General features: G+C 40.1%; 1 protein-coding gene across 1 annotated transcript in view; it reads right to left on the reverse strand.

The window, feature by feature from the left end:
• The window catches only part of RYR2 (ryanodine receptor 2), a 756,803-nt gene that overhangs the window by 431,487 nt on the left and 313,287 nt on the right, over nucleotides 1–12,029 (reverse strand). The window contains exons 8-10 of the mRNA XM_047824653.1: nucleotides 9,198–9,310; nucleotides 1,231–1,330; nucleotides 433–529 (exon numbers count right to left, since the gene is read on the reverse strand). Coding sequence (XP_047680609.1) covers nucleotides 433–529; nucleotides 1,231–1,330; nucleotides 9,198–9,310 — 310 coding nt within the window. The remainder of the gene's footprint in view (nucleotides 1–432; nucleotides 530–1,230; nucleotides 1,331–9,197; nucleotides 9,311–12,029) is intronic.

A 12,029-nucleotide genomic window follows, 5' to 3' on the forward strand; every position in this document is an offset into this window, starting at 1 on the left:
GCAATTCTACCAATAGGTAATAAAAAATAAAACATAAGAAAAAAACTTCTATAGAGGCCAACACATGGATTGCTTCAGTGGACAGAGGAGTGTTAGTGGCCCATTTTCTATTAAGCGAATGGTCTTAATTTGAAAACTGTACAAGGGGGCGCCTGGGCGGCTCAGTCGGTTGAGCGTCCAACTTCAGCTCAGGTCATGATCTCATGGTTTGTAAGTTCAAGCCCCCCATCAGGCTCTGTGCTGACAGCTCAGAGTCTACAACCTGCTTCGGATTCTATGTCCCATTTCTTTGCCCCTTCCTTGCTTGTGTTCTGTCTCACTCTGTCTCTCAAAAATAAATAAATGTTAAAAAAAAAAACTTTTTAAAATAATAAATTAAAAAAATAAAAATTGCATCAAGGCAAGACTCAGATACACCAGCTTGGTACCAACCTCCGCTGCTCTTCACCGTGTTCTCCCGAAGGGACAGTGAGGCATTCATCCATGTGTCCGTGCAACAACCTGAGGACGTCACCACCAATTAGATACCCTGTAAGGATTGAAATTCAGGCACATTTGAACTGTCGTGGTCAGATGCCGATAGCCAGGCAGATCATCTGGTCCAATCTTCTATTTGCACAGACAGAGAAACAGAAGTTCAGTGAGGCTTAAGTATCTAGCCAAAATCTGCCTGCCGCCTCTGAGCGCAGGGTTCCCAAGTCCCACTGTCCGTGATGTTCCTGCTAGAAAACATGACCTCGATCCCAGAAAAGCCTCCGTTCCGCATACAAACATGGAGAGGCTCAGATCTGAACCTATGTAAACGAGGATGATCAGAACAGATGCAGAGATTAACCTGACGCATAAACACTGCCGTGGTCTGGCTCTAAGCCCCCCAACCCTGGAAGGTGAGAAGCCTCCCTATTAGCCTCACTGAACAATACTCTGAGGCTAAAACACTGGAGAAAACAACATCTAGAGAGCAAGCACATACAGCACACACAAATAAGTGAAAGGTGGCAGCACAAAAAAAAGAAAATCAATCTTAACACAAACTTCACTTTTAAATAGCAATCGAAACAAGATTCTTAAATGTCACGTATCTGCATTCCAGAATATTTTGACACAAAATGCCCTGATTAACAATCTGCTCATTATCACAATTCCAGGGATGACTGTCAACCATGGATCAAGGACAAGCCCTCTAATTGAAGTGGAGTTTTTTGTTGTTGTTGTTGTTGTTGTTTTTACCTTGGGCGGCTTCACTTCCTGAGCTGATTGGGGCCACGCTCCAGAGAGTCTGCTGGAAAGCGGCATCCACGTGTAAGCTGCCATTGCCGTAAGACAAATGCTGTGGGAGAGGCAAAAGAGGGCATCTCTTCAGGCTTTTCGAAAGTCTTACTACGTAAGGGCTTCCGGAAGCTCGAACTTAACACTGCCGATTTGGGAATGTCCACTGAGAACATCTATTTCGATCCTGTCACTCAGGCATTAAGAGACTAGTAGGAAAAAAAAAGTTAGAGCTCCTATTTGACTTTAGGTATTTTTGAGCTTCATTCTAAGAGTGACTAACAGAAGCCACTAACCAGAAACACACACACAAAACTACTAAAATCAATTCATGCATTAAAACAGACCATTTTGCTTTGCAGTTCACTGATGGACAAAACTTGACAGAGAGAGGTCACTCACCATCGAAATTATAATTAAGTTTTCTACATATCACACTGTGACAGTTTTTGGACGGTGAAATAGGTAAATTCTAAGGGACTTTCACAGGGTCCTTGGAGAACTTTTATCTGCAATTTGATATGACAGCCAGTAAGTGGCAATATTTCCTAATAGGTAGCTAACCAGCACACTCCATTTCCTCCAAAATTCAGATACTACAAATTTCAGATTTCCCTTCTTAAAAACAGAAATGTACTAAAATAATATCGTATTTCCCACTGAAGAGTCATAATATATGAGTTTTCAAATAATTAGTAAAGAAAAACAAAATTATGAGTAACCTTGCTCATTTTACTGATCACTACTTGGCTGATTCTAGATTTTCAAACACTCATAGAACAACCACTTTTTCCTTAGAGTCATTTCGGGTAAACATCACCAATACTCCTGTAATGTTTCTGCAACACTTTTCCAATGCTGATGACAGCCTAAGCCTTTAAGGTCTTTAATTGTGCCAAATTTTTCCCAGAAATCTGACCCTCTTCGTTAAATGAAGGACAATCACGAAGCAGTCACGGGGCGTTCCCGTGATCCACGGGGCATTGAATATCCTAAACAGACTCTCAAGTCACCGGCAAAAACAGGTAAGTCACTATCTTTCTCTTGGGAACAAAATCAAAGAAAATTTTGACATTTGACACTTAGGTGGTCATCTTATCAATAATCTTTCCAATCAATAAGATTCAAAGTTTCCCTGTCGATGCATCATACTTAGCAATAACTTGCTCTGATCTTCTCGTCTTGGCTCACCATCTGCCTTTTTACAACCTTGTCACCTCAGCCTGTCCTTTGGACACCAAATCCCAGTGGACATTCGTTACTGAATTTCTTCCCCAATATGAGACTCCTTTAACTACTTACAGATAAATTCGTACATGCTCTGCTTCCATAACTAAGGAAGCCATATTTTCCTTCAGGGCAGTCACAGTGATGTAACTGTTCTGTGTATTTTCTTTCCCCATCTCATAAGCTATTAGACACAGGTTCACAACTGTATACCTCATATCAAGCAGCATTGTTCACTGAGCAAGAATGTGAAGAAGTCACCCAAACCTTTAAAATCAAAGTAGCATCAAACAAAAAAAAAATCTGAAGTTATTCTATGAATATTCCCATTTCAATGACCTGAGTCAAAGTAACAGCGCGCACACACACACACACACACACACACGCACACACATCCATGTGGATTTTACCAAACCATGAGAAGATGACTCAAAATACCAATGCCTATATCTTTATTTGAATTGAAGTGAAAGCTCACACCATATGATGATAAATTATCGTCGTCTGTCAACACATCACGTTTCACTGAATACGCTACGTATCAAGCACTGTGTTAAATATCAGTAGGTCACATGCTGTACCCTAAGTACACTTGTAACATGGAAGGGAAGGTAAAGTACGTGCATATTTTGAGGTAATACTTTAAGGTAAAATAAATATACGTTTCAATGTTAGGTGAACTGTAATTGAAGCGGTCCAGGAATTGAAACGAGACAGCACCTTGGCCAACGTAACCGGAACAGAGCTCGCTGCACTGAGCCTTGACGACAGACAGCACTTGCACAAGAGAGAAGGCATTCCACATGGGATGAGAGCGTGAGGGGCCAGTAGGACTTCTTGGTCTGGGCCTCACATTTCTGGGTTTAGAGATGCTGTCTCCGAGTAATTTTGTACATACATCGGATGCGGGTATGTATATTAGTAAGGTTAATGTGCTAAAGTAAATATGTAAAACATGCCAACATTTTCTATGAAACAATTTACATTTTGTAAGCCAGTTTGGAGGTTTTCATTTTTAATATGCCAGAAACCTCATAAATGGAAGTGGCCTGGACCTCTTTGTTCCTCTAAGAGGCTCTGATAAGGGGAATGTTATGACACAGAGACGGGGGTACCCAAAGGGACAGACATATGGGAACACAGGATACAGCAGAGTTCCATGTTGGGGGCTGAGACCATATACTTAGTAATACAGTGAGATATGGATCAGCAGATAAACAGGTACCAGAACATGGGAGCACCTTATGCTTCAGACAATAAGGAGCTGCTGGGGGCACCTGGGTGGCTCAGTCGGTTAAGCATCCAACTTCAGCTCAGGTCATGATCTCATGGTCTGTGGGTTCGAGCCCTGCGTCAGGCTCTGTGCTGACAGCTCAGAGCCAGGAACCTGCTTCAGATTCTGTGTCTCCCTCTCTCTCTGCCCATCCCCCACATTCTCTGTCTCTCTCTGTCTCTGTCTCTGTCTCTCTCTCTCTCTCTCTCTCTTTCAAAAATAAAATAAGCATTAAAAAAATAATAGTAAGGAGCTGCTGTAGTGAAAAATAATGGGGGTGGGGAGGAGGGTTAAGATGCAATTTTCAAATCCTATCTAAACCTAAAGATAAATAATACATACGAGAGGACCATAAAAATATGAAAGTTTCAGTCTGCTGAATAAAGTCCAAAAAATGTCCTTAAGGTCATATTGCAGCACATAAACTTACTTAATAATGCCCACTCTTCTCAAGAAAATATTCTCTGGTCATAATTATTCTGGATGTCTCTAATTAATTTTGCTGCTTAAACAGCTAAGGGAAATCTAAAGACACACAACATCGTCAGACCTGTCGGATGAAATATTCAGAAAGCAGTAACAGTTGCAATTACTGAAACTAAGACGAGTTGTCCTTAAAGCAAAACAGATGTTGTCAGAGGTTGAAAGCAAAGTTGGCCTTAGGCTGAAACATGTAACTATTCTAGAATTTACATGCTTACAGTAGCATCAACCCACCAGCAAAAGTGGAGGGGCCTGGGGCCTACTCCACTCCTTCATGTCACCGTGACCTTTGTGTTAGTGACTCTTCAGATCGAATACACACAGGAGTCAGCTGAGGATCTTGTCCAAACATGCATATTTGAACCCAGGAAGTGTGGAGGGGCCAACCAAGGCTGCTGGCCCCAAAACGGTGTTTTGAGTAACAGGACATTGTATGATAGAATCACAAAATCTCAGAAGTAAGAGAGGGTATTATAAGTCATCTTATGGGAGTTCTTTTTTTTTTTTTTTTAATATTTACTTATTTTTGAGAGAGAGAGACACAGACAGAGCCTGAGTAGGGGAGGGGCAGAGAGCAAGGGAGACACAGAATCTGAAGCAGGCTCCAGGTTCTGAGCTGTCAGTACAGAGCCCAACATGGGGCTCAAACCTATAAACCATGAGATCATGACCTGAGCTGAAGTTGGACATTTAACCGACTGAGCCACCCACACTCCCCTATGGGAGTTCTTAACCAAAATTCCACTTAGAGAACATCTAGTTTTCCTTGTAATCCTATGTATATGTTTCATGTATTTTAAAATATTGATGACAAGCGGTCAATAAGCTTCATCAGATTACCAAAGGGGTCTACGGCCCCTAAATTTTTAGGAATATCTGAATTCAACCCTTATGGGATGCATTCATTCAACACAAATATTTCTCTCTTAAGTGTCAGGCACCTGGGTCCTGGTGAGCAACATTCTGGATACATTAGCATCCAGTGACAGGAAACACAAGTACATAAGACATATCACCCCTCGGGCTTCATTTTCTCCGTCTGAGAAAAAATGAGGGGCACAGAATAGACACTCTTTCCGAAAGGAATAGTCTATGATTCCATCATTGGAGCCACAGAGAGAGAGAGAGAGAAAAAAGGCTCAAAGTAAATAAAAACGGTTGCTGCAAAATAATTAGCTTGAAAAGATTTATGATCGCTGTCCTTTTTAGTTATCAGTATTTTATGCAACTTGAGGAAATTCAGCAACTTCTTATGTAGTCAAAACACCTTGTACTTCTTATGAGAAATTCAGAGATGGGTAGGGGAATGGTGGGGAAATTCTTATGAACCCGAGAATGCCTTATTTAAGCATCTGCCGACCACTCTTTAGATTGTGGGGTTCAGCTTTGCCTAATTACTTTCAGACAATGGCAACGTTTTCATGGATCTTTAAAAAATCTGTATGTTTCTACAGGTGACCTAATTAAGAAAAAATTAGTCAAAAAATCAATGTTTCCAATGCAAGTAATCCAATCCATGGATTGAAGACTTCTGTGTGTACCAGGGTGATCTGATGTCTTTCTAAACCAATAAAAGTTGTTGTGTATGCTTTACTTTGTTCAGTTTGAAATAGATTCACAGTCAGCACTACCTACACGGCCATGTTTTCTCTATTTTCAGTTGTGTATCTGTCTTATATTTAAGCTGCTTTGTCAATTCTTCTTAAAAGAAAAAAAGTAAACAGTTCCAATAGAGACACAGGGATTTTGTTTTTCTTCTTGCATATCCTGAAAAGAGGATGAAGGTATCATTCCGTATGAGAATATGAAACAGCAAGGTGAGAAAAGACCATATTTGGATGAGCGGTTTGCAACAACTTATTTCTAGAAATAAGGCCCCTTATTCCTTGGAAATCATGTGCAGAGAAGCAACATACGGAGTAGAGGGCACGGCCTGGGCTGCTTGGTGTCCAACACAGCGCCCTCTTCTGTCCACGGGGCACGGCTGCAGAGGACAGGGTGAAAATCAATCATGTAAAGTCAATTTTACCCATTAGCACCCCAGCAGTTGTAAGCTTTATTAGAGTACCTAAAGCCCAATGCAGCTTAACCATCTCTGTTAGTGGAGGAAAACTAGATCAAAGGTCCACAGGCACTAATGACTAGAAAGTTATAAAATCAATGGCTGGAAAAGTTTATTTTAAGTAGGTATTTTCAACGAATGTGTTTTCAGCCAAAGTTATTAAATTATTTACTTTTAAACACATCAGCAACTTCTCAGAATGTGCACCTGGCTTTCCACGGTAGACCTCTATTTAAAATCAGCTATATTACTCCCTTTACTCCTGCCTTCCCAACTTCTTCTTCTTCTGGTTAAGTATCTGCAGCGTCGTTAGCCATTCTCCACAAGGACAAATCTCCCAAGTAAACAGTGATAGTAACTCACTAAGCAACTCTCTGGTTTGGATCAAAGAATTTCATCTTTTTAACACCCCTGTGAATTACGTTCTTTATTATCACCATATTGCAGGTGAGGAAAGTGAGGGTTTTAAGAAGTTCCATGATTGGCCCAGGCTCATACTTACCAGACCCTACACTAATAAACAGATATTTATACACAGAGCCCATTTTTAGTTATTTAGGTGCAGTATACGGGTTATTCCAGCTGCTGCTATTCCAAAATCCTTTTGCTCCCTCACTATTTACCCTTATCACACTTTCTCCAGATTCTTGTAATCAACGACAGCAAGAGTGTGAAATAATTAACCATCCCGATGCCCTATACCCAAAACCCAAACTGTAACACATACTTACTGCCTTACAATACTCTTCTACAGTTCCCTATGTATTTGGTTCACTTCTTCCACTAATGCTTTGAGGGCAGAAACCAGGCGCAGTGTGCCCTTGGTCTTTCCTGCAGTTTTTACGACACGCTAGGTACACAGAGATGAACACTAAAAGCACTGACTTCGTGCCCAAACAAAAGCGAAATCTGAACAGTCCGGGTGACCACTGTTTGTAGCTCGCTAAAAGCATACCAGAAAAGGAACCTGGGTGAATTGGCTAAACTGTAGCTGGAAAATAATTCGTGAATTTCATTTATCATGAGATTTATTTCTAAAGGCAAGAGAAGGTGAACCTCATGCATTATGGTTATTGATACTATTCGTCTAAGGGCTTTTGAAATCATACCTTATTCACATTCATTATCTGATTGGTTCATCCTAGTAAACTTGTGTTAAATATAAGCACCAGCATTTTGCTAGTGGGAAAGCCAGAATTCAGGGAGTTCAGGGAATTAGTGGCAGAAAGGATGCTAGAAGCATTGTCCCCAGTGAGAGTCTGAGTTTTCTACTCCTTCAGTACCTAACAATGGCATCCCACCAGGTAAACTCTGCTATGTCGTGGGAAGTACAAATTGTACAGCAAAAACATGCACAGTTATGTCCAAATCAAAATAAGATATGTATACATTTAAAAGCATGCAATGATTATTTTTAGCTGCTACTGGTTTCCAAGTAAAATTACAACTCCAAAGATCTATCTCCTGATCAAGATGTACAGCACCTTCACAGACACAGCATGTGCATACAGCAAGGGCTTAATAAATGCTTCTTTGACAAGCTGACAGGTCTGTATTATCCCAGAAGCATGGATGGTGCCCGCTTCCACCCACACTGGTCAAGAGACAAAAGGAGAGAAACACTCCAGGCCTCCCTTTGGCTGTTCAACATTAGATGTTCCACTTAACGTAACAGTCCTGTGAGTTAGACCATCACTGTTCCATCATTTCCTGGTCTTTATCATTACCTCTTTCCACACAGCAAGTGAAACAAAACCGTTCTTCCGAGATACGTCTCAAAACTGGAACGAAATGTGTTGATAAGCACAATCTGACTCCCAACAGCCCAAACCCACCCTATTTCCATGTTCCCAGAGCAAGGGGCACCAGCTACCTTCTTGATCTTAAATCAACTGCGCAAAAAGAGTTTCTTTTCATTTATGGCAGTGGGAATACACTTTCTATAAATCAGCGTCTGCTTAACTGCTACAATGTTCCATTTCTGATTTTTATTTCTATCATCATCCACTGTGATGTTTGGAAGTTTTTTATGTAAATATTCATGGAAAGTTTATAATTTATACTTACTTTTTTTTTAAGATTTATTTATTTATTTAAGTAATCCCTACAGCTAGCGCGGGGCTCGAACTCACAAACCCCAAGATCAAGAGCCACATGGCGCACCGACTAAGCCAGCCAGGTGCCTCTGTTGCGTTCCTTTTTCAACCTCAAAATAAAAAGAATACTTTGCACTGGCATCCTTCACACTTCCATTGATTTCACTCTTCTGAAAACTTGGGTGCAGCAAAAATACAATTTACTAAGTAAGTTAAATTAAATATATAACGGCCTCGCCACAAAAATAAAATACACCTTCAATGATACAATACGAACTTCTTTTTTCACACTCCCATTTCTAACCCCCACCCTCTGAAACCATGCCGTGGCAATGAGAGACCGGAACTGGTTTTTATTTCATCTATTTCTCCTTTGTCAACATGGCACAAGTTCCTCATGTACTAATTTGCTTTCGTACATGTCAAAATAGGTAATCACAATCCCCTTAACACAGCCTTCGGTGGGCACAAAATAAAGTCCGTGGAATTTTGAATTCCTGATTAAACTGCATTTGCATGTCATTAATAAAATAACCTGAGAACAGGTGCTGTCAGTATCATGAACACACAAACTAAGGGCACAAGGGAAGCCTGTCTAAATAAACCCGGGGAAGCCACACTTGCACACAGGTCACATTATCCCCTTACTTAAAGTTATTTATAACTCATCAAAGAGAGATACAGCCTTGTCTCTAAGCAATTTCGTTAGGGAATTTGCAGTCTTGGGTTTACGGTGAAAACTTCATGGACCCAACACCCAACACCCGACCCCTCCTGCCACACTTACCAGGTACCTCTCAGAGGACACACTGACTAGGATGAGGTCATCTCCAACGCGCACCTTTTCTCCTTCCGACCTCTGCTTGGAGGCAGGATGAATAGTCCACCAACAAGCCTCACCTGCAGGACGATTGGAAAGGGGAAACACGAAGAGATGCCTCTTATTTTAAAATCGATTTTGTCTGCCAGCGCCTCCAAAATGAAAGAGTCTTTCATAAAATAAGTCTTCAAGTCGGTCTCCCGATAAATAAATAAAATGGTTCTTCTCACCCAGCTTTCAGAAGTTTGAAAGTTCACTTGCAGTTTACTGCAAGTTCATCTGGTAGACCACGGAACTCCAAAGACCGAGGCCAAATTAGCTTAGGGTAAAGACATGGTCAAATGCAATGGAACCCGGTTGTGACATTTTGGGAAGTTTGGTGTCTCCCTCCCCACCCCGCCGCCCCCCACACTGAGAATTGCTTACAAGGTATTTATTTACATTACCATATGGTCAAATCTACCAATCACGCTGGTCTTACTGCATTCCTTCTATAATCACATGTTCCTTGCTCTCTGTAATAACCTCTAGTTTTCTGGCACATGATTTTCAAAAGGACTTGGCGTTTGTAATGTGACAGTTGCATTACAGCATTTTAAAAACTCTGTACTTTGGGGGGATGCTAATTAAAAGTAGATGCAAAGTGTTGTCACTGAAATGTTACTATCCTGTGCCTTGTTTTCTTTTTTATTTTACTTTTTAAAAAAATTTTTAATATTTATTTTTGAGAGAGAGGTTGAGACAGAGTGAGCACAGGAGGAACAGAAAGAGAGGGAGACACAGAATCCGAAGCAGGCTGCAAGCCCTGAGCTGTCAGCACAGAGCCCGATGTGGGGCTTGAACTCACGAATCATGAGATCAGGACTTGAGCTGAAGTTGGATGCTTAACCAACTGAGCCACCCAGGAGCCCCTTATTTTTTATTTTCAAATGTGGTAGTTTCTACTTATCTAAGGATAAAATATAAGAGAATCCTACTATAGAAGGATACATCTTAAAAATATCTGGGTACACATTAACTCAAATAATTTCTTCCAGAACAAGTCAAGCATAAGCCTCCTGAGCCACACATCAATCCATTCTTCAGTCCCATTAGCCAAAATATAAACTTAAGCAAACAATCCTTCAATGTGTTTAAAGTTCCTTTTAAAATCTAAATCTAAGTTCTATCCAAAATTGAAGTAGGGTTTTAGTGATCTCTGTTATCTAATACTCATTCTGCCCCTTTGACCAGCTTTATTATTTTTCAGAACACTTATTTTTTCTTCTTCACCAATTCCCCAATGCCAGAATAAGTTCCATAACAGCAGGGGCTTTGTGTTTTTGTTCACCGGGGTTTCCCCAGCTGCTACTAGCATATTGTAGGCACTAAATAAAAATTCACTTTGCATAAATGTGTAAATTAATCATCAAATACCACTTCTTAAGCATTCTTACAGCCAACATGTCATGTGCCCTGAGATGCTTTCCTTATATGGACCACAGTCTTACTTGAATGTCACCTTGCAGCGTTCTTTATCTTTATTCACTCAATTCACATTTTTAGGGTTGCAGGGAGTTTTTCATTCATTCACTCAAATGTTTATAAAGCAACCACACTCTGTCAATCACTGCTTTAGAAGTTGGGGATACACAGTAAACAAGGAATGAAAAGTTATCTGCCTTGTGAGTTTAATTCTCACAAGGCAGGCAGGCAACAAGCAATAAATATAATAATTCAGCAATTCAGATGATGTAAAAAGCTACGGGAACACAGTACACCATAAAGGGATCACACACTGGCAAAGGGACTGCCTTATTTTGTTGTTTTGACGATTATATAATCATCTCAGTGTATGAAAACAAATTCTAGATCGTACATGTCTTTGACCCTTTCTGAGAGAGACAGAACTAAAGACTTTTTCATGTCAATGTTGCTGAAGTAAATTAAAATGAGGAAACATTTCAAAACTAGCAAAAATGCAGAGAAATGATCAAGCTTCTAAAAATAAAAGTAATATTCCTCGTTTTGGTGCCTGGGGTTCTGGAATCTGTCATGCGTGGTGATGTGTTGGTCTATGAAAAGTTAATTAGGTTGGTGAATATTTATCTTTATCCACTGGTTGTCTGTGAAAATTTTAGAAGGTGGTATTTTATTTTATTTTTTAAAATTTATTTTATTTATTTATTTTGAGGGGGAGAGGGGAGAGAGAGAGTGAGCAAGAGAATCCTAAGCAGGCTCCACACTGTCCACGCAGAGCCCAATGTGGGGCTCAAACCCACAAACTGTGAGATCATGACCTGAGCTGAAATCAAGAGTCAGTGGCTTAACTGACTGAGCCATGCAGGTGCCCCTGGGGAATTATTTAAAAAGGAGGAAAGGGGAGAGGTGTGAGGGGATAGCTTGATCCCTCCCCTGAAAGAAAGTACTCAATAAGACTTGGTCTGTTTCCTTCCTTTGTTTTCTACTTGGTCTTTATTTTTATTTTTAATTCCAATTTTTCATTTAATTCCATAAAGTTATAATTGGCTTATTTTTAATTTAATTTTAATTTTTTTTAATTTTTAATGCATGCTCATTGTAAAAGATAAGATAATCAAATTGTACAGAGGCATATAAAGCGTAAAGTCCTCACAGCACTGAGAACAGAAACACCAACAGAGTCTATGTTCTCCTACTCTGATTCTCTCCAAGGGTAAATTGTGTTAATGTATGCATTTTCTGTTTCAAAATATAAAAATATATGTGTATTTGGACAGATATGTAGCCCTATGGACGGAGAAATGAGGCAGACTTTCATTTTTGACCTTTTTGTTGGAA

This window comes from Prionailurus viverrinus, chromosome D2, assembly GCF_022837055.1.
Source record: "Prionailurus viverrinus isolate Anna chromosome D2, UM_Priviv_1.0, whole genome shotgun sequence".
Taxonomy (NCBI): Eukaryota; Metazoa; Chordata; class Mammalia; order Carnivora; family Felidae; genus Prionailurus; species Prionailurus viverrinus.